The 23,097-nt window shown below is 44.3% G+C and overlaps 1 protein-coding gene across 3 annotated transcripts in view; it reads left to right on the top strand.

Moving 5' to 3' along the window:
* The window catches only part of Srgap1 (SLIT-ROBO Rho GTPase activating protein 1), a 266,805-nt gene that overhangs the window by 104,359 nt on the left and 139,349 nt on the right, over positions 1 to 23,097 (top strand). For all 3 annotated transcript variants that reach the window (XM_028759052.1, XM_028759051.1, XM_028759053.1), the window contains exon 2: positions 21,881 to 22,076. In XM_028759052.1, coding sequence (XP_028614885.1) covers positions 21,881 to 22,076 — 196 coding nt within the window. The remainder of the gene's footprint in view (positions 1 to 21,880; positions 22,077 to 23,097) is intronic.

Below are 23,097 nucleotides of genomic sequence, written 5' to 3'. Positions count from 1 at the left end.
GAACTGAATGTTTGTTTGCCATTGTCACATCGTTAAGAGTGAGGTTTAATTTTCAGGGACCGTTGTAGGCAAGTTTAATAAGAACTTCTCTTTTTTTTAAATCGTTATTATTTATTCCATTTAGAATTTTTTTGTGAAGTCACCTGGTCTATCTAATTATAGAACTGCTGAAGTAGATAAAATTGGGTTTTTCCTATTCAACAGGTTTGTGAGAATAGCGAGCGTCAAGGTTATTTTCCTGTTCTTTGTTTCACAAAGGAAATCATACGGCTGGAGACAGCAGAACTTGCTGAGGGAATACACTGTCTCGTGGTATTAATCTTTCCCTGAAGGGGTCTGTAACAGATGCTGTTAGAATTGAGAGAAGGGAAAGCTAAGGGTTCTGAAAGCAAACAAAAACAACCCACATAGACTGGATTCGGCCTGCCTGACTTCAGAACTGGCCTCACCTGCTCTTCCGGTTGGCCGTGGGAAAGTTCTTCATCTCTCTTTGCCTCAGGTTACTGATCTGTAAAATGGGACAATAATGAAAGCTATCACCTACCTCCAAGGATTGGGAAGTTAAGTGAGTTTTATAGAATAGGATACATCCTTGTTGGTTCTCACTCAGATTCAGCCCTTGGTGCTACACTACTGTAGTTACTACAGTGAATGAAAATGTAAATTTCCCAAGCCCTCTGATGCGGAATTCATGTATTCATCCATGTAGATCCTTCACAAGCTCACTCCTTCCTGGGACCCGATCATGTGAGTATTGTATCACTGCTGGCTTGAAAGAAGAAGGAACACAGAAGTTCTTAAGGGGGCTGGTATTTACCCAAACACACTTATATGTTTAGTGACAAAGCTGGGAATCTCATATGTAGATAACGGGTTTCTGGCGTGTCCCTTCCCGGAGCCTGAGAGGGGGGACTTCTGAAGCCTCTATTGTGGTGAAGATAGAAGCCTGAGGCTCACAGAGGTCTCCTCTTTAAACTCCCCTCCTGAAATAGCTCACATATGACTACTTGTGGGTAGCTTGTGGGCATGCTAATTTTGATTTGACCCCTTCCCCCCCACCCCAGCAAACTTGACTTTCTAATAGTTCATAGCCCAGGGTTAGCTCTGTGTTAAAATGATGATGGACTAGCCTGTCTTACCTCTTAGGAGGCTCAATCGTACCTCTGTGCAGCTCATGATCCCAAATCACTTCCACCCTGCTGTAACGAGAGTCAGTCGTATTACCTCACTCCTAAAACAAGGACCCAGATAAATCCAGGCCTTGGAGCTGTTTTTAGATTTAGAATCTACAATCTTGCTAACTTTCAGCTTTGGGGCCATGCAAAAACGGATTGAAAGGAAAGTCTGTCTCTGAACACTCTGAGGCCTTTGACTAGTTGGTTGTTGAACCATCCATCCCTTGTCTGCGGGGTAGGGGTGTTGACCTGTAGGTTGGGGACTGTTAAAGACTGAGAGTGTGGTCCTCAGAAGGGGACTGGTGATGATGACACTGGTGTTTGAGAAATGTTGCTGTGTAGCACCTGGAGTCAGATGTTCCACATCAGAGCGATGCTGTGTGAATAGTCCGTAGGTGCTAGAAACGCCAGTGGGTGTGATCTAGGGCTTTGTACATTAGAAGAGCATTTGGGCAGATGCTTTTTGTAAAGACTTATTTATTTGTTTAATGTGCCTCGCGTGCGTGTGTGCGTGTGTGCGTGTGTGCGTGTGTGTGTGTGTGTGTGTGTGTGTGTGGTTTTTGTTGTTTGATTGCTTGTTTGCTGTAGCATGTCACGCTGACTCCTTGGCTAGCCTAAAGCTCACTGTGTAGGCCTTCAGCTTGAATGAAACCTTCTGTCTTTGCCTCTGGAATGCCAGGATTACAGGCCCATGCCACCATGCCCTGCTAGAAAAATATTTGGAAAGAAATAGGGTTGAGATAGAGCCCTTGCCTAGCGTATGCAAAGTCCAGGGTTTAACCCCCAGTACCAAAAACAAAAAAAAAAGAAAGAGAAAGAAAGATCTCTAGAAAGTAACAGAAAACAAAGAAACATTTTTACTCTTACTTTCTGTTTTTATTGTATATCCCTACTTTTTATGTTTGCTTTTTTTTTTAAAGTAGTATGACATCGTTTTTAGCTTAAGAGAGCCGGTCCTGTTGATCACATCACAGAAGGTAATCAGACCGTGTGAACGGTTGTGTCTTGCCCGATGGGTGTGTTCACATGTGAACACATGTGAGTGTGTTCAATGATTGAGAAGATCAAAGGGCATTTTGGCAGGTGTGACACCATCCCAAAATGAAATTGATCATGCTTAAGAACTCAGAAGTATGGATTCCTGGAAGCACTCGGAAGCTGCCTCAGGACTACGAGACATAGCAACATCGTAATATTAATAACAGTGCGTTCCCTTACTGAGCACTTCCGCGTGACACTCCGCATTTGAACTTTACATATGCAGAGCATAGTTTAATCCTCATAGCAACTTAATGAGATTGTTTTCAATTACATTCTAATTAGTTATTATCTAAATTACTCAAGGTGGGACTCAGAATTTAAACTCGTGCCTTCAAAGGAAAATCCCAATTATGGTCACAGGAACTTTCACTTGTGTTCATCTGGGGGGAACAAAGGCCTTCACAGAATTAGGAGCACATTCCTGACGAACCAGGCTTTGTCAGCTGTGAGACGCCACATAAATCCAAACTACTCCCCAGGTCTAGATTCTGTTCTCGGGGCTTTCTTTTAATTAGGTGACTTGGGAGTGTGAGAAGGAACGGAGATAGTTTTGATTACGTATCTCTGTGCTCATTTGACCTTGGGTATATAGCTTAAGAGAAGAAAGTATGCATGTGTCAGCCAGGGAGAAGTTTATCCAGTGAACATAGCTGGTGGTACAGGAGTGTAGTTCTAAAGACTGGGTAAGGCCATTTCCCAGAGCGAGTGACAAACATGGCAGCTTTTCTCTACCAGATTCATTCTCAGATTGGGGGTGTCCAGTTTACTCTGAAGGACGTTTCATGTGTGCATATTAGTAACTCCAGTATAGTTATCAAACCTTTCTGATCTGGTGGTGCTCAAGACGGCCTTTGTTTTCCCCAGACGAGTATACACATACACATATGGCATGCTTGTAGAGGCCAGAGGACAACCTGGGACAGTTGCTTCTCTCCTTCCACCGTGTGGGCCCTGGGGATTGAACTCAGATCATCAAGCTTGGTGGCAAAGCTTGTCCATCTGACTAGCTGTGTGCAGTATCTTGAGTACTCTTGCAAAGTAACCTTTCGGAAGCACGGTATCTAATTATGGCAATCATCTGACCCTTCCCCTGAGCTCTTGGAGGGGGGTAGCGTCTGAACTTACTCATCTTTACATAAAACAAATACCATGAGTTGTCCTGAGCCAGTGGATCGATGTTTGTTTTGGTGCAGGAGACTTTTATAGGCTTGGAGCCGCTTGGTGGGGCAGAGATAGTTGCTATGAAAGATGGACGCGAGAGAAGTTGGCCACTATACAGAAGATAGGATTCACAGATGTCCGAGAGTTGTCCATCTGAGGTTTGGTGATTCTTCTTTCTTACTTCTGTCCAAAGAGGGAGGATTGGAAAGTTAACCAGAACCACAGGTGTCCTTGGGGCCTCCGTTAGCGCTGATGGTTGGTGGGCCTGTGTCAATATTCGGAGTTCTTAGATTTCTGGGGTTCGCATCAAAGGTGTATATTCAGAGCCATAGTTATGGTAAGAGGCCATTGAGCCATCATCAAATTTCAGCCAAGCCCGGGAGAGCATATGCCTGAGTAGAGACAGTATTCCAGATTTTGAGTGCAGGGGAACCAGTGGGAGAAGTTGTAGAGTTAAGTCCGAGTAAGTTGCAAAATAAGGTCACTTAAAAGCCAGGAAGTCATAGACAACTGTACACACCCCCCACACTCCCACCCCCTATACCCCCCACCCCCACACCCCAAACCCCCTACACCCCACCCCACCCCTACACCCCACACCCCTATCCCCTGCACATCTGGATTCTCATTATCAAAACAAAACAAAGGAACTCTGACTGGACTGATGGACATAAAGCCGGTCACAAGACATCCATCACCTGGAGCTAGATGAGGCACGTGCACCCCCAGGAACGTCATTATTGCCTCTCGTTGTTTCATACCCTGCTTGTCACTCTCCTCTGTGAGGTGGCTGGCCTCCAAAGGGGCTGAGTTTGTGACCCTTGCTTTATACGGAATGCTCAGAAACAGGTCTCGAGACAACTAGAAGCTAGTAGCTCCATCCCACAAGGGGATTGCTGAGCCCTGTGAACCATTTCACTGGGTCTGGGCTACACTTTCCGCCTCTGGTTCGATCCCAGGAAGCTGACGGAGTAACCAAAACAAAGAAGAAAAATGCATTCGTCTGTGCTGCTCTGCCGGCATCTGGAGAGCCCTGGTCTAGGAGATGGAGCCTGAAGCGCCCCCCACAGACTGCTCGCTCGCCTCAGCTCCCGGTTACTTGGCACCTGAACTGTTAGAGGCATCCAGTGGGGGTGGGCAGCAGGCGCCATGCCATCCATTCAGACAGCATTCCGAATGCCAGCAGCCAAGAGAACATCAGCTGCGTCTGTGAGTGCTGCGGGTTCCTGCCAGAAACATCTAAACTTCAGAGGGGGGGGGGAATCCATACTGTGGGCTGATGTGCAAAGCTTTTTGGCATCGCTAAACTGGGCCCATTCACAGCGGAAGAGGAGCGCTTGAAGCATTCAATTGGGCTCTACCTGTATTGGACCATCGTCTTCCACTCCGCAGAATTTACAACCACAAAAATAAAATGAATACAAGGAATTTCTGTTTGGTCAGAGAGACGACTTAGATTCGGGGCTCTGGGAAGGAAGATCGTAGATGTCTCTTAGGGCAAATTGTACTGAAACAGAAGTTGATGTGTGTGATCAATGTTGCTTGTAAACTAGATCATTAAAGGGCTTAAAAGTAGGGGTACAGCATCCTATCATCAAGCAGCTTATAGGTTTGACCCTGACATTTTAGTTGCATACTGGCCCAGGACTGAAGTCGGACGCCTGGAATTTGGGCAAAGCATGGGCAGACTGAAGCACTCCAGAAGTCCCTTAGCCACACAAGTCTGATGGGGGGACTTCGCCCCACCTTTATTGCCTACGATTTTTCTTCTCTGTAACCCACCCCTCTCCTCCTCTGTCCTCCCAAAAGAGCTTTTCTCCATTCTCCTGAAGTCTTTTCTCCATTGTTTTCTTGTTATCTTTTGTTTATTTCCATCTGTCCATTCTCCACGGTCCGTGGGCCGCTGTCTCCTTCCTCTCTCATTCTTTTACTACTTCTGCCTCTTACCCGTAACGCAGGGACCCTACCAGAGGGGAGGGGCATGAGAGTGTGGGCAGAGAGCCAGCGAAGAGAGATTAAACAAAGCAGTCAGGTTTGGGAGTTGGGGAAGAGATGAGGAGAGCTGTCTGGTTACTTCATAAATAGATCCGGGATGTTTGTTCTGGAACAGTACGTTAAACTGTTTACGCATCAGATCCGTGGGTTTTATCAAGGTGTCCCTTATAGGCAGGAGGTACTGTGTCAAAGAGAAGATATGGCTGGGCTACAGGATTTGTGTATTTGACACTTAACTACGGGTTTACAAAGAAATTCAGCTGTAAGATTAGACAAAATGCTATCGCTAATTTAGTATTTTTGAAATGCTGTTTTGTTGCAGTGATTTTAATCAATCAGTATATTTACGTCTTTTAGGATGCATGCCTTTTCAAAGTACAGTACAGATTGAGCATGGTAGCACAGATCTGTATTCCCAACACAGGAGGCTGAGGTAGGGGATCCTGAGTTTGACATTAGTGTTGGCCACACCCAAGAGACCTTGTCTCAAAAAAGGTGTGTGTGTAAATAAATCCTCAATTGATTAGATTGTAAATAAGTTGGAAAGGTAGAAGATAGCTGTTTAGTATCATTTTTAATTTAAGCCGTTTTAATTCACATTTAAAATCTAATTCTATTGAAACAAAAGCCAAATTTTATGACATTATAGTTCTTATAAATCCTTTCATTCTGTATTCTCAGTATTCTATCAAGAACAGCTCATGGTACTCTTTCCTGTCTAAATAGTTATAAACAATGTTAAGAATTTGTTGTCCAATAAATAGAAAAGAAAAAGAAAAAAAATTTAAAAGGAAGCATACATTTGGCAGGAAATGTCATTTCCTAATAATTTCATTAGTCAGATCATATTCTATAGCTTTTGTTTGTAACTGTGAATATCAGTATTTTCCTCTAAATTATTGAATAGGTAAATTGAGGCACCCCATAGCTAGCGAATGAAGAGCTGAGTAAGATGTCATTCTGCATCATTTTAGGACGTGTGCTCAGGAATATTCCTTTATCGTTGGACCAGCCTGCTCCGGTCCTCAGCGTTGTCACTGAAGTGCCTGGAGGAACAACTTGGAGCAGAAAAGGTTCATTCTTATTTGAAGCTACCGAGGTGTCAGCCCATTGTGGTGGGAAGGCTTGGTGAGGTAGAACAGTTGACATCGTGGCTCTAGGAAGCAGACAAAGGGGAACCGAAAGAAGCAGGGCAAGATATAGGGCATTCCCATGACCTACTTCCTCTAACTAGACTCACCTTCCTACCTCTGGCCACTTCCCAGGAAGGACGTTATCAGATGATAAGTCTGCCAAGGAATGAGTCTGTTCCTTAGGTCAGAGCCCTTGGGACCTAGTCGTCTCCATAAACAGCATCATGGATTCATGCAGAGAAGCACACACTTGGACATCTCCGTTTAGCCATGTTGACAAAGCTAACTACCTGCCTTCATTTCCACCATCTGATCCAGAGCAAAATGGCATCCTGCTATACCGCCTAGCCCTCTCCAGACACATAGGCCTTCGATCATAAGATCCTTCCCAAACCAGCCCCACCTTGGGAAACGGCTGCTTTTCAGTTAGGTGTGGAGTCAGAGCCTTTCCCGAGTCACTGGACAGCACTTACTGTTCCTTTATGTGTCCTCCTAATGTAGCAGTTCTCAACCTTCCTAACGCTGAGAGCCTTTAACACAGTTCCTCATGCCGTGGTGACCCCCAACCATGAATTTATTTTTGTTGCTACTTCATAACTGACATTTTGCTACTGTTATGAATCGTAATGCAAATACCTGTGTTTCCCGATAGACTCATTTGACCCCCCAAGGGGTCACCACCCACCAGCTGAGGACTGCTGTTGGGATACTTTCTTCTTGCTTCCCCATTGGGCTCATTGCATTGCATTGAGTCAAAGTTAGAGAATCACACAGTAGCCCGTCTCCAGTCTGTGGTCCAGCGGCTACTCCCGAGAGCCCAAGGGCAGGGTTTTCTCTTTGTGCCTCCAGAGCCCTGAACCTGGAGGGTGCTCAGCGACATCACAGGAGTCATACAAGTACTTTTACCTTTGCTTTTTCTATGTTAGGTAGATGTGGTTCAGTGACTGTCACTGAATTGAGTCTGTTTTCCTATTTGTAGAGAAGCTAGGCACTCATGCATTATAAGTTCTTACCCTCTTTTCCAAACACTACACCGCCAGCAGCCATGTTCACATCTCCTCTGTATTGTCCTCAAATCCTGGCCGGAGCGTTAACTCCTACAAGTCAGAAACTGACTTTTAGCCTGTTCAGAACCAACAAGCACCATCCCTAGTGACAATGGCCAATGGCTTCCAGCGAGGACTGGCTGTTTCAAGAGCTGGCAGTGCACAGGACATTAGAAATGTTCTTTTAAGCCGGGTGGTGGTGGCACACGCCTTTAATCCCAGCACTTGGGAGGCAGAGGCAGGCGAACTTCTGAGTTCGAGGCCAGCCTGGTCTACAGAGTGACTTCCAGGACAGCCAGGGCTATACAGAGAAACCCTGTCTCGAAAAAAAAAAAAAAAGAAAAGAAATGTTCTTTTAACCCGGGCTCCCATAGGTATCCTGTACTTCACATTTTGACTGTCTCCTGTGTTAATACAGCACGAGGAGCTACACCCTTGATCTAACTTCCTCCCTTCAGTGACTCCTAATTCACCATTCATGGTTTGCAATCCTTTCATAACTTCTCACTGCATCAGAAATTACATTTTAAAATTTTCTTTTTGGTCTTTATTTGAAGAAATGACAGCAGTCTACACAATTTCTTCAGGGGATGTCCGTCACAGCTTGGACGCTTCTTAAGTTCAGCAGTGAGAGCACCCAGCACCAACCTCCCACCTCTCCTGATTTCCAAAGGTTTAGCACCTAAAGCTGCCCTTGGCCCTAGAGAGCTCAGAGCCCTAGTGATGGTGGTGCCAATCCCAGCCACTTGGTCTGTGTGCTTGGCAACACCCCTAACAAGTTCGCCTCCGATATTTTTACATTTCCTCTTTAACTCAGTTGACTTTGCAATGGGCACGCCATCTTTTGTCACCCTGGGGATTTCCTAGCTCTGCACACACAATAATAGCTGTTCTTCCCTTTGGCCCCATTGTAAAAAGGGTACACTGGGAACATTAAGGCTGGACTTCTCCGCTGGGTTTTATGTCTTTGGCATAAGCCCCGGGGCAGTGCCAAAAGCTGTGGATTGCCAAAGCATTTCCAAGCAGACCTTGGCCAGTGGGTTTCACCGTCTCCCACCATAAACGATATCCTAGCTCCTGGGCTACAGTCCATTCCAGAACCTTCTGGAAAGTGTCAGCCTTCTGTAGGTCAGGGGCCAAATTACATCATTTCTGGGAGAGAATGAAGGGATTCTCTTTGACTTTGGCTGACCGCCTGGAAAAGCTTATTAGGAAAAAAAATCTTTTAAAAGGTGTATGTTGGAGTGTGGATCCAGTGTGTATATGTGCTTATGGGAATATATAAAACTATATGGCCAAAAAATGTCGTCTGTGTGAGGCCTTCATAGCCTCCAGACTGAAACCTTTATGTTATGAGCAAGAACTGTGGCTCCAACTTATTTGAGTAGATTTGAGGAATTACCAAGCAATTAGAATGCTTCTCATTTTTCTTTATCAGCTCCTTGATCTCAGGGCCCAGGTAATTCAAGCAGTCTGGAAGGTTGTCAGAGACATCATTTTATTGAGCTGTAATTAAATAAGCCTAAGAAATGTACCTGCCAATATGATCCAAGTCTCTAACCAGGGTCTAAAGAAAGCTAAGTGAAATTATTAATCTTTTATTTGTTCATTTCCCAGGATAAGCTATTCTCTTATGATTGAGGTATACATATTTCTTTTTTTTTTTTTGGAGGGGGAGGCTTTTTTATGTATGTATTTTTTATGTAGATAGGTTGGTGTTTTGTCTCCCTGGATGTCTGTGTACCATGTGAAGGCCAGAAGAGAAAGTCGGATTCCGAGGACTGGAATTACAGTTGGTTTTATGCCACCATATCGGGCCTGGGAATTGAACCTGAGTCCTCTGGGAAAGCAGCCTGTTCTCTTAAACAGCAAGTCATCTCTCCAGCTCTGAGACAGACTTTTAAAATATATCTGTATTTGAGAGAAATTTAAAACCTATTCAATAGATCTAACTGGAGTGATTTTTTTTCTATTGCTGATTAAATAAGATACTTTATAAGAAGACCACATGGGGCTGGGAACCAGGAAGAAGACAAAGTGTGAAAGGCCAGTCATGGTGGGAGAGCGGTTTACAGGGAAACGGAGAAAAGAACGAGTTCACGGATTAGCAAATATTAATCACCAAGAACATAAGTAAACATTTTAACTTCTCATTCTCCTTATTAAGACCAGCACATCAGTGTACCTGCTGTGCGCTGCGTGGATGCTTGGAAACACATTATTTGTATTTTATAAGTCAAAGAGTTTTGATATTATGATAAATACCGTCTCATAAGAAGCCACAACATCCAGGGAATGGTAGAAGATTCACAGGTGTAGCTAGGTTTGGGGAAATACTCACATTTTAGCTAGGTTTTGGGAAATATTCACATTTTAGGGGCTCTCTCAGTTTTCTTTAAACAATGGAAATGATGCTAGACACTTGGTATGTCAGCTCTCATATGGCGTGTGGACTTTCTGATTAAGTATTATTCATATTAGCAAATTTTGAACAATCTAGGAAATAATCTAGAGTTCCCTGCCCACCTCTTACAAATAAACTTGTCTTCGGTAATTTTGTAATAGTTCTACATGACATTTTGTACCGCGGACTTTATACCGAGGTACCGTACTTATTAATTATCTGATTTTAAACTTCTGTTGCCTCTCCTGTAACAGAGGGACCCAGGTGACAAAATGCTGTCAGAGTGAACCGGTCTTACTACAACAACATAGCACAGGGCCTAGATCTTGGGAGTACCTGTTGCCTTGGAGATGTAAACCAGAACTTGCCCGGGAGCCTAAATTGTTTTCTAGTAGGGACTTTAAAACCCTAATTGCTGCAATAAGGAAGACAGCTCTCATTTGGAAAAGTGTCATTATGCAATTAATCCAATAGAAAGGATTTAAACTAATTTTAAGGTTCTCCATTCCTAAAACCTACGTAGAGAAAGCCATGTGTGAGCTTTTGAGTGTGCACCACAAGACACCACCGTGAATTATAGCCCGTGTTTAGAGGGAAGTGGGAACCCGGTATTCTCTACAGGTCAATGATTTCCACACGCCTTCTCTTTCTGATCGTGAAGATCGATCCGCTAATCAGCTCTTAAGTGTCCTTGCTTAATTATGAGGGAGTTAATGAAACTCTGCCTCTTCTGCATTTGGAGTAACAGCCCCACAGTGGATCGTTGAGCACTGAGTTCCGTAAACTGCCCGTTCCTGGGAGGAAGCTAAACTCCAGTCATTGATCACCGGGAATGTATTACCTTTTATCCTGGGCTGCATTTGACAAAATGCAAATTCACTTTTCATGCATCTTCTGAAAATCTTTATAGGCCAAAAATATATCTGGCTTTCAAAAGCTATTTTAAACTGACGCTTTGTAACACGCAAGGCTAACGTCCCTTCACATAAAGGTATGTGATGAACCCTTGGAAAGCGGAAGCTCGCCTTCCGGGTCAGCAGTCACATGAATGAAACACGCCGGGAACAGAGGCAAAGAGGGTTCTCTCTTCTTTCTGTTGTTGTTTTTGCTTTTATTGAAAACACATGTTCCATACGCTATATCCCAATAACGCTTTCCCCTTTCCTACTTCTCCCAGTTCCTCCCCTCCCCTCAGATTTGCCCTCTTTCTGTCTCTCATTAGAAAAGAAACAGGCTTCTAAGAAATAATATCAGTAAATAAATAACAAACAAATCACAATATGACAAAGCAACCGAACAAAAAAGAAGCCAAGGTGTGTGTGTGTGGGGGGGGGGAAATGCAAGAAACACATACAGATACAGAGATGTGTAAGCTGGCATACACAGGAATTCCATAAAAGCCCCAAACCGGAAGCCATAATATATACACAGAGGACCTATAAAATAAAAAGAAAACGTATGCCCTGACATAACATTATGAGACAAAGAACCTCTGGAGATGCTGGTGAGTTCACTTTCTGTTGGCATCCACTGCCAGGCACGGGACCTACCGTACCTCAGAGTGGTGTGTTTCTTCCCTAAATGAGACTTCTTAGAGAGAACTCATTTTCCATTTGCAAATGGCTAATTGGAGATAGCTTCTGGGTGAGTGGTGGGGGCCTGTGTCCACTTCTCCTTCAGCTTTTAGACACCCCCCCCCCTCAATCTGGTGCAGACCTGAGTAGGCCCAGTGCATTCCACCTTAGTCTCTGAGGTCATGTGCACGTGCCATCCCTGTTAGATCTGGAAGGCCTTGATTCTTCCAACTCCTCTGGCTCTGACACGCTCTCTGCCTTCTCTTCCAAAGAGTTCCCTGAGCCCCAGAAGAGGGATTTGATGGAAATATCCCTTTTAGGCCTGAGTGTTCCAAGCCTCTGACCGTCTTCATATTGTCTGGCTGTAGGTCTCTGAATGGAATCCGAGTCTAGCAGGATGCCATTAGGAGGCATGTTATTGCTGCAATACTTTAGCAGAACAGTAGTATTTGGTTTCCCCCTAAGTTCCCTGGCCTATCTAGTCTCCGGCTCTTAGCCACCCAAGCAGCATTGTGTACGGGTTCCATCTCCTGGGGTAGGCCTCAACTCAAATCAGATAATGGTTGATTACTTCCTCTAGCTTTGTGCCTCCACTGCACCAGCATCCCTTGCAGGCAGGTAACTCTTGCACATCAAAGGGTTTGTACCCGCCTTAGTATTTACCTTTCTTTTTCAGTAGCATGCAGACTACTTTCCGGTACCATGAATACTAGTCAGCGGAGGCGAAGGCTCCAGATAGGCAACAGCTCAACTTCTCCATGTTTAGTAAGTTGCATAGGTGTTGTCTTCAGCAGTAGGTCCTGACCGTCAGATTGTGGGGAGCCACCAATAGCCTTGGCAATAGCTAGATTGTTTGGAGTTTCCCTTTGGCCAGTAAGTCCATTAGATCAAACCTGTTCCCAATACTAGAACGCATTTGGTGATACAGCATCTCCAGTTAGGGCTCTGTCACCCCTGTTTCTTGGTGATGTCATTTAGATCACCTTCATATATGTATATATTAATGGAAAATGTTACTGTGTTGGATTTCCGTAGGACTCAGAAAAGGGATCTCACTTAAGTCTGTTTTCCTAAACATGGTAAGTGTCTCTATACTTCTAAGATGAGACTGTGGTTTGGGCCATGGAGTAGAAGCAGCCTGGTTCCATAGAGACCAATTATAATATTTATTTTGCTTGAGCTGTTAGTGATATAATTCCAAGGCAGGGAAGGACCTTGGAGAGTCATCCATTGTGACAGAAACCTAGAAGGCTACTTATGGTCTTCCCTGGAACCCATCCTGAAGGCCAGGGTATCAAGAATATCTTGATTAATTTAAAAACTGTATTTACACCACTCAAATGTGCACAACCTCCTCTTCCTCCTCTTCCTCCTCTTGCTCCTCCTCCTCCTCCTCCTCCTCCTCCTCCTCCTCCTCCTCCTCCTTCTTTTTGGTTTTTCAAGACAGGGTTTCTCTGTATAGCCCAGGCTGTCCTGGAACTCACTCTGTAGACCAGTCTGGCCTCAAACTCAGAAATCCACCTGCCTCTGCCTCCCAAGTGCTAGGATTAAAGGCATGTGCCACCACTGCCCGGCACAACTTTCTAACCCTACCTATTTTTCAGAGACAGCACAGGACCAAGCTCCCTGAAGGCACTGTTGGCGGTGACTCCATTTGGCTTTCCTTTGCAGAAAGCATAGCCTGCATTATCCATACCACTGGTTCTAGATCTGCTTTTTCTTTTTTGCATTACCTGTTTAATAATAGGCTTGTTGTGGTTTGGCTATGATATGTTTCCCCTAAAAGGGCCATGTGTTGAGCTTGGTCCCCAGATAGTGATACAATTGAGAGGAGATTCAATCAAGAAGCTCCTAACTTCATCTATAAATAACCTGCTGCTGAAGTCGTACTTCAGTGGGCTGTTGGAAGGTAAGACCCAGTTGGAGGAAGTGGGTCACACGGAAGTGTGCCTCTCCTAGAATATCTTGTCCCGGGTCCCTTCTGTGCTGGCTTTTGGCTTTCTGAGTACTGTGGAATGAATGGCTTCTTGCAGTACCACACACTCTCCTCATGATGATCTGCCTCAACGCAAGTCCACAGCAACAGGCTCAAAGAACACAGAACAAAATATCCCCACACCATGGGCCAAGAGAGACCCTTTCTCTGTGTCGCTTTTTGGAGGCACTTTGTCGCAGTGATGGCAAAGCTAACTCACAAAGCCCTTCACATGGTGAGGAAGTGTTTTCCTCTCTTATACTTTGCAGCCTTCTACTACGTATGGAAGGACACTGACAAGCCAGTGGGCATTTCACAGTCAAGACACATTTCAACGCCACACATCTAAGTGGGGCCCTTGTGGTCTGTGCATTCCTGTGTATAAGTCTCATCTTCTGACCAAGCCTGCTAACTCTCTTCAGAGACTCATTTGATGGGCACTCTGGATCCACTCATGAGAAAGCTAGCCTCTGGCTTCCTGAAGTCTTAGAAGACCAAACAATTCTCTTAGATGGGTATTGGCCAATTCTCTTACATTGGTAATTTTGATGGTTTTAATAGCTATACATGTTTAATAGTATTTTAATAACACCTTTAAAAGATGAGCAAATAGATAAAACTAGTTTCATATTTACAAGGTACGGCATATCTACTTTATGATGTTGACCCTCATACAGATTATTGGAATTTTTTTAATTTTCATTTTTTTATTGTATTAAGACTTTGGAGTCTCTTTAATCTTAGTACTTTCGAGGCAGAGGCAGGAGACGAGCAGGAATTCAAGGCCAGGCTCTTAGTGATTTTGAAGCCAGATTGTCCAGACTATATGAGACCCTGTCTCTAGAGACAAAAACAAAGGATTGGCAATCGAGGCATGTTTCACGCATTCAGTGTGACTGATGATCACCGTGGGTTGAATGTCTTCTTGGCTTTCTCTACAATATAACTGAAAATCAATTTCTTTTATCTATGAGAAATTAGGTGGAAATACAGTAGTCATTAGTTCTACACCAGATGGTAGAAGGAAATGACTCATAAATAACAGCTTGGGAGAAACACGAATACCATTCACTCATGCAAGGGTTCTGTTTTGGTTTTCTGAGGGGGGGTGTTAAAAATACTGTTTTATTTCGTTGTTATTGCTGCTGATGGTAGTTCATTTTGGCTACTAATTCACCATCGGATGGAGGACGATACGCTTACAGATGAAGTTATCCTGTGAGACGGAGAGCATTTCGACTTTCGACTTTCGCCTGTTTGCATACGCCATCCTCTGGGATGCAGGTCCGATGCTCTTACTGTCTGTGCTGAGAATTGTTCAGTGTCTTCTCAATGGGGCTTCTCAAAGTTGCCTGGTACGCTTATTAGTTTTTCTCATCTTGACACAGAGTCACCTGGGAAAGAAGGGAACCGCAATTGAGGGCTTGTCTCTATTACGCTGACCCACAGGCACGTACAGCTAGGAGGAATTGTCTTGACTAAAGTTTACGTAGGCGAGCGCAGCTCATCCTGTGCAGTGCCACCCCTGGGCGGGCATCCTGGGTTATATAAGAAAGCGTGTCAGTAAGCAGCATTTCTGTGTAGTTTTGCTCCAGATCCTGTCTCCAGACCTTAGATTTCTGCCTTGGCTTCTCTCAATGATAAACTTTTACCTCCCACAATTTTCTTTTGGTTAGAGTTTGACATAGCTACAGAAACCTAAGGATATGTGATTAAAAGACTTAACTTACTATGAATTTCCCATGTTGTGTCCAGTTATACCAACAAAATCAAAGTACCCCCCGGGGTATTGGTTTCTACCAGAAGCCTGGCTTGGGAAAATGGCCTATGATGTATTAATAAGATCTTACTTCTTAGAATCCTCATACGGTCCATTCTGGCCTAGCTCGTGACTGCACCTGTCACCACCGACAGTTGGATTTCAGAAGGTGCAGCCTGGCACCCCCTTTTCTCTCTCCATCCTCACCGTAGAACACTTCTTACCCATTGTCGTAAGTCCCACCCAGGACTGGCTCCTTGGTACTTCTTTGTCCCACAGTGTCCTCTCCACATTTCTCAGTGTTCCCAATGTCTTTACCTACAAGGCAGTGAGAATCAGCAGCCCCTGCTATGTATGTTGCCCGTGCCTCTTACCTAAGGAGGGGACCTGCCATGCAGAACCACTACAGAGTATGGCACAAGCACATGATCAGTAAATGTTTTTCTTTGCCTTTCATTTGTGCGTGTGTGCACATATGTGCATGGATGTGTGTTCATGCATGTGTGTGCATGTGTGCGTCTGTGTGTGTATTCATGTGTGTGCATGAGTGTGTGTGTACATGTGTGCATCCATGTGTGTGTATTCATGTGTGCGTGCATGTATGTGTGTATGTGCATGTGTGTGTACATTGTGTGTACATGTGTATGTGTGCATACATGGGTGTGCATATATGAGTGTATATATGTACATTGTATGTGTGTGTGTGTGCACTGTATGTGTATGTGTGTGTGTAAGTGTGTGTGTGTGTGTGCATGCACATGTGTGTGTGTGTGTGTAAGAGAGGACAATTTATGGGAATTGGTTCTCTTCTTCCATGATGTGAGTACTGGGGATTAAACTCAGGTCTTTGGGTTTGCTGGCAAGCTTCTTCACCCACCAAACCATCTCACTGGCCCAGTATTTTCCTAGTATAAGTCTTCTGGACTTGTGTTAGTAACAGTATGCTTCTCTGTTTCCTGGTTTACAGATGTATCGTGTGGTACACTTACATCACCATATTCAATTCTGACCACAACCCTGACTGGCAAGGACAATTGTTTTACAAGAGGGAACTTGAGAGGCCAAATGCCCTGCCTCACCCACATGATTTCTGACCCAAGACACTAACTCCAGGCTACATTCATTCTGCTGTTGCTTAATATTTGTCCAGATTATAGCAGAAGCACGAATCCTTCAGAGTTCTGCTGCAGAGAAATGGCGTTTGCTTATTCAGTCCATTTGCCTTTTCTTTTTCTTTTTCAAGAAACCAAAAGCTTTGCTTTTATGGAGTTTTCTTTTCTGCTCTAAATTCTCATCTTAAAGAGCAGACCCCACAAAATTTACAGCTGGTGTTTAATTAAGCAACAGTCACCGGGTTGCCTAAACATTCACATGAGCGCATAAATGACCGGTGGTGTTGGCTGGAGTGGGTGATTAGTCTCCTGAAGGCAGGAGGCTGGCATGTCAGCTGGGTTATTCCCTTACTCCCTCCGCATGAAGGTACTAACTCATTCCAACAGAACATAGACGCTTGGTGTTCGAGAAACCTGATCACTTAAAGGGGATGAAATAACTCGGGTGGTCTGTGGTGCTCATCCAGCTATTACTGTATTATCATTGACGAGGTGACTACAGTATCCTTCTGGTCCATCTGTTTACACATTTAAAGTAAGAGCACACAGTATCTCCTTGTCATACCTACAGTCTGCAACAGAAGTTTAAGAGTTAGGACTTCCCTTTGTCAGAGCCATAGTATGACATTCCTCCGTTTCCTCTATTTCTGGGCAGTATAATTCAATTGGGTGTTTGTAGACTTTTATATCTTAGAGGAACTGTCTCTTTTATTCCTTTTCCTTTTCTCCCACATAATTTTGAATAGTTGGGAAGCATTGTGCTTGCTGGGTTGTTGATGTTTCTCCATTTTCTTCGATGCTTAATTAGAAAAGAAACAAAGAACACTCAGTTTAAAACATGATAGGCTGCCTACCGTGGTGGTGTAGACCAAGGCAGGCAAATCTCTATGAGATCAAGGCCAGCCTGGTCTACATAGTGAGTTTCAGGCTATCCAGGGCCATACAGTGAGATCCTGAATCAAAACAAAACAAACAACAACCAAAACTTGGAAGGGCTAAAGAGATGGCTTACTGATTAAGAATACACACTGCTCTTCCAAAGGATCTGAGTTCGGTTCCCAGCACCTACTTTGAGTGGCTCACAATCAACCTGTAATTCTAGTTTCAAGGTGGTCCAGCACCTCTGGTCTCCACTCACAGGAACACACACAGAGACACTCACAGACACACACACACACAGAGACATTCTCACTGCCATACTCACACACACACACACACACACACACAGAGACAGACACACACTCAGACACACTGACAGACACACACACAGATGCACTCACTCACACACACACAGAGAGAGACACACTCACAGACACACACAGAGAGAAAGAAGAGATATAATTAAAATTAAATGTTTAAAATAACAATAGATGGGCCTGTATTAAAACAGCTGTTATGACTATTTAGAAAGTTCTGGTCTAGACTTTTAAATGATGGCCAACAGAACCTGCCCAGAGACTACAGTTTTTTGCAAGAGTGTGGGCATCTTGGTAATAAATAGTTCATAATGCTCAGTCAGGAAAAACATCTCTATCCCATTAGAAATGATAACAACGAGCATACATGATGATATCTGGTGAATACATTCACTGTCTGGCTTCAGATAAATGCAGGGCAAATTGAAAACACTGAGGAAAGAGTCAATTCATGCACGCAGCCTTTTAAACGCTGTCTACTTTGACAAATCAGACTAAAGGACAGCAACAGGGTCATAGCTGTTGTTGCCACTGTTTAAAATTTATCAACACTGAAATTCTCAGAACTCTGATGTCTGGGCATGCGGCACACGCCTTTAGTCCTAGCACTCGGGAGGCAGAGGCAGGTGGATCTACGTGAATTGGAGGCCAGTCTGGTCTACAGAGTGAGTTCCTGAACAGCCGGTGATACACAGGGAAACTTTGTCTCAATAAACAAACAAACAAGTAAATAAGTAGCATCTGGTTCTAAGATATAATTTGTATATGCTGTTCACTAACCCGGCAGGTTTTAGTATATTCAGAGTTTCACAACCATGCTGGATCAACTGCTCTGATGAATTGTTAGTCCTTTTCACCATCCTGGAAGAAGCCCTCACCCAACAGCAGCCTCTTCCTATGTCGTCCAAGTCTCCCAACCCCCCCAGGAAAAACACAGCTACCTTCAGCCTCATGAATGACCCATCCCAGACACTTCACGTGAGTGGAAGAGTAAGCTCATAGATTTGTTGTTGGTTCTCTTTTTCAAGACAGGGTCTCATGTAATCCAGACTAGCTTCAAATTTGCTATGTAGCTGAGGATGACTTTGTCTCCTGGTTCTCCTCCCTCTGTTTCCCAAGTCCTGGGATGACTGGTATGTGGCACCACTCAATGTATGCAATACTGGAGCTCAGATCCATGGCTTCGTGTGTGACAGGCAAGCACTCTGCCCACTAGGCTGCAGTAAGGTTACGTTTTGGAGGTTCACCATAGCATAAGCCAGTTCTTCATCGTTTTAATTATCAGACAATATTCCGCTGTAGAGCTATGCCACACTTTGTCCCCTCAGGAATGGATAGGCTTATCTCCACATCTCCCCTTTGCTAATAATACTGTCATGTACACTCATGTCCATGGCTTTGCATGGAAATATATTTTTACTTCTAACTCTATGTATCCAGAAGTAGAAATGCTGAATAGTCTGGTAATTCTGTTTAACCTTTTAAGGAAGTGCCAGGGTATTCTGCAATGTGACTGACAATATTAAGACTTCTGATGGCAGCATGTAAGGATTCTAGTTTCTCCGTCCCGTCTCCAATACCCTTTGCTCTCATTGTTGGTAGAGTCCCGACAACTGGTATCAGGGCATCCGCTCTGCTTTCAATCTTCATCTCCCGGTAGCTGATGATGTTTTACAGTTTTTAATAATCCATTGGCCCATTTTTTCATCATCCTGGGAGGAACATCAACTAAGATCCTTCACCCATGTTGTAAGTTGCATTTTTTTTGTTTGTTTGTTTTATTGTTGAGTTAGAAGAGTTCTTTGCACACACTACATATAAATCCCCAGTCTGGTGTATGATTTGCAAGCATACCTTCCACCATGTCCTTCTACTTCCAGCTGGGTATAGCTGTGTGTCTTGTAATCTCCTTTATTATTCGAGACATCCCTTTGTTACGAACTGCCTCTAGCACTAAGGCTCCTGTGTCCTTCCAGAAGAAGGTGAGCGTCCAGAGGGTGGGACTCAGCTTAGCCTAAGATTCAAGCTCAACAACGATGTGCCCAGCTACGTTCAAATGACCCTTGACTCTGGAAATAACAGTCCCCATCAAGATCGACCCAAGAGATCTGCTAGGAAGGGCCTCGATGGAATACGGGACTGGGAAAGAGCTCCTATGACTCGGTACAGAACTAAGGCTCACAGTTCCTGCTGGGTAATTCTGAGACTTGTGGTGGAGTTACTTCTATTTCCTGTTGGATACGAAGGTGAGAGGAAGTGAGGGTAGAGAGGGTCAGCTGGTCCTCCTCAGAGGATTGGTTCACTTTTCTCTTAGCACAGCAGGATTTGCTAAAAACACATCACTTCGTCTCAAAAGATTTACTGGAATTCCTCAATGAGAAATGCCCAGATCGCATCCTTGGGTTTTTTTTTCCCCCTTCTTCATAAAACAGAAATAACTATGTATTTTTAGGAGAAAACGTTTGGCAGCCGTGCAGATTATAATACTACATTGGAAAACCACTTCCTTTGATCGACTGTGAACCAGATGCCCTTCCTTGTAGTTAAAAGCCTGTTGGTGATGCATTTTCTCCGGTGACAGCCACATTTCCTTGAGGTTGGGCACAGGATCCCTCAATCTAGAGGGAACCTGAGGGAATCACCTCTTTGCTTTTGCCGAGGGACCCCAGAAATAGCATTGCCTGGAGCGTAGCAGACCCCAGGACAGACCTCATGTGGCTTCTCTGCCAAGCTGTAGCTGGGGCTTCGGATAACTGCTCCAAACCACAGGACACATGGGAAGACAGCAGGAAGTGTTCCACTGGGTCAGACTCACGAAGCAGAGTGAGGGGTCCCTGGGGAGCCCCACTTACCAAGTGCCTCTTGAAGGCCTTGCTTTGCTCTTAGACCCAAACCTACTCTTTGTGAGGCAGGTGGTAAGGAAGTAAATATTATTATAATTCAGTATTAGTCAAGTCAGCAAATTTCCTGACCTGCGTCTCCACACCCACCTTAACGACCAGCTGTTAATGAGTTTAACCAAGAGGGTCAAATCTGCCATCCACTCTGTCTGCAAGGGAGTCCACTGAGAATGGAAGAAAGTGCTTTTGGGACAGGATTCCTCTGTTGCCATTGAGCTAGGCTGCTGGCCTCTTTTAGGGCAAAGGTGGAAACACAGGGTGGGGGGAGGGGGAAGCACAGAGCTTCTCCACGGAGAATACTCTTCTTGTCTTTGGTAGTGAGCCTTAGACCTTGGGACAGCAGTGTGTGCTTAGTGTGACTTCTTTTCCAGACACGGCTTTCTCTGCAGTTGGCATTTACAGAAAGTTCTGCGTGCTCTGTGTTTGGTTTGTGCTTTCTCTGAATCCACAGATGCACACCCTCCATTCTCCTAATGGATTCAAACGATCAAGGAGTCTCAGGATTATGTGTGTCGGTAAAGGTGTCAGTTTGAGCAATGTGTACCAAGTCAAGGCTGAGAGAGCAGCCTTGGTGTTGGGAATAGAATACTAAGTTGGAGTCTGTGGGCCGCCTGGTTATGAATGGATTATTTGGATATAGAAAGAAGTTATTTTTAGGTCCGGTGTGCCTATAAACCCTGAAGCTAAGTGTTTTACAAATGAGGAGAGTATGCCTTATATAAAAATTGCCAGATGTCAGTCTCTGCGTGTACCAACTGACAAGTGTTTCATAGCTCCGACGTCTGGAAGAGATGGTGTCCATTTCTTTTCTAACCAAGCTCAAAAGGGAGAGTTAATGTAAAATGCCAATGGATGTTTTATAATGCACTCTGATACCAACAGCATCTCAGCGTTTGGAATTATCCGGAAGGCATAATTTCTTTCTCTCGTGACTCAATGTGTGTTTGTGGTATTACAAGTGTGAGACATATTTCTATTCACATTTCCTATATTTTTCCCTCAATCCCTGCCATTTTTTTTTTTTAAAGAAGAAGGCCAGTAGATGTTTTAAAATAAAACATCCAAGGGCCAGTGGCTCAGTGGGTAAAGGTGCTTCCACCAAGCTGATGCTCTGAGTTCAATCTCTGAGACTTATGTGGATGAGGGACAGACAGAACCAACTCCTACAGGCTGTCCTCTGGTTTCAGCACCCAGTCTGTCTTGCACATGTGCCTACATGCATGCATTCACAGAATTGTGGTGAATAAATGGATAGAATATACAAAGTAAAAGCCAGCCTGGGTGCAGGACTCCAGCAGAGGCCGTCAACAGAGCCACCTGTGTGACAGGGGTTACTCTGCATGCCTTGCCTGTTTTCATGTCTTGGTCACTTCCATGACATCACCGGGGGGATTCTTGTCTTTCCTCAGAAATCCGAGCCCAGCTGGTAGAGCAACAAAAATGCCTGGAGCAGCAGACGGAGATGCGAGTTCAGCTGCTCCAGGACCTACAAGATTTCTTCCGGAAGAAAGCCGAAATTGAGACAGAATATTCTCGGAACCTGGAGAAGCTGGCAGAAAGGTTCATGGCCAAAACAAGAAGCACTAAGGACCACCAACAGTTCAAGTAAGAAAGGCTGTTTCCAGCTGTGGGCATTGCCCTAGGGGCCCAGGGTTTGGCTAGCATGCACTGGGGTCATAGGTTCAATACCTGGGGTCGGGTAGGGAGAGGAGAGATGGGGAAGGGAAAAAAGAAGGGAGAGGAGGAAGACTTGAGCTATTGGTTCAGTACCTAGGATGCAGGTGGGGTGGGGGAGGGAGAGAGAGGTGGGGGAAGGAAAGGAGGGAGGTAGGGAAAGAGGGAAGGATGGATGGAGAGACAGACAAATGAACAGAGACTTGGTTCAGATTTGTCTTTCCAAGGTGATGGCTACCTTGTCTTTTCTCCAGACCTCTTTGGGTCTAGACATTTCCTCTTTTGTCTATGAAGCTATTGGCAAACATGTCCCCATAATTCGAACAGCCTTTCTTCATTCCCACTTAAGTTACATAGCCATAAGTTTATATTTTAAACCAATATTTAAAAAATTCCCAACTAAAGAAAAGGAGCTGATATCAGTCATAGTAGACATTTCAAAGGGTGAGTTTAAAGTAGCTGTTTTAAACAAAAGCCTGAAGATTATTTTCCTCTTCCTCCTCTTCTTCCTCCTCCTCTTCTTCCTCCTCCTCCTCTTCTTTATTTTTTTCCATTTCTTAAAAGCCAGGTCTCACTCTGTAGTCTAGGCTAACTTGGTACTTGTGACCGCCCTGCCTGCCATGTACCAGGATTGTAGGCCTGCAGCACTCTTTAATGATTTTTGTATGAAAGTAAGCAATAACTTTTGTTGGGTTTAGTGTTTCTGGAGAGCATGCCTCTCCTTCACCCAACATGTTTGTAGTCATTATAATCAAAATTTTTTAAAACAAAGACTTTCAGTAATAGCTTACGGGTGAGCACAGCTAAACTTTACCACTAATGCACTTCATTAGATTAGAAAAAACACACAGGTTCTATTTGTGAGACTTACTTTATAATGTAAATCCCAGAGTCACAGAGACAAGTGGGTGATTGCACACAAGTATACAAACAAGGGGAAGCACAGGATACC

The sequence above is a fragment of the Grammomys surdaster genome, unplaced genomic scaffold (genome assembly GCF_004785775.1).
Source record: "Grammomys surdaster isolate TR1022 unplaced genomic scaffold, NIH_TR_1.0 126271, whole genome shotgun sequence".
NCBI lineage: Eukaryota > Metazoa > Chordata > Mammalia > Rodentia > Muridae > Grammomys > Grammomys surdaster.
The sequence above is the reverse complement of the archived record's forward strand: the minus strand, read 5'-3'. Positions and strand labels throughout refer to the sequence as shown.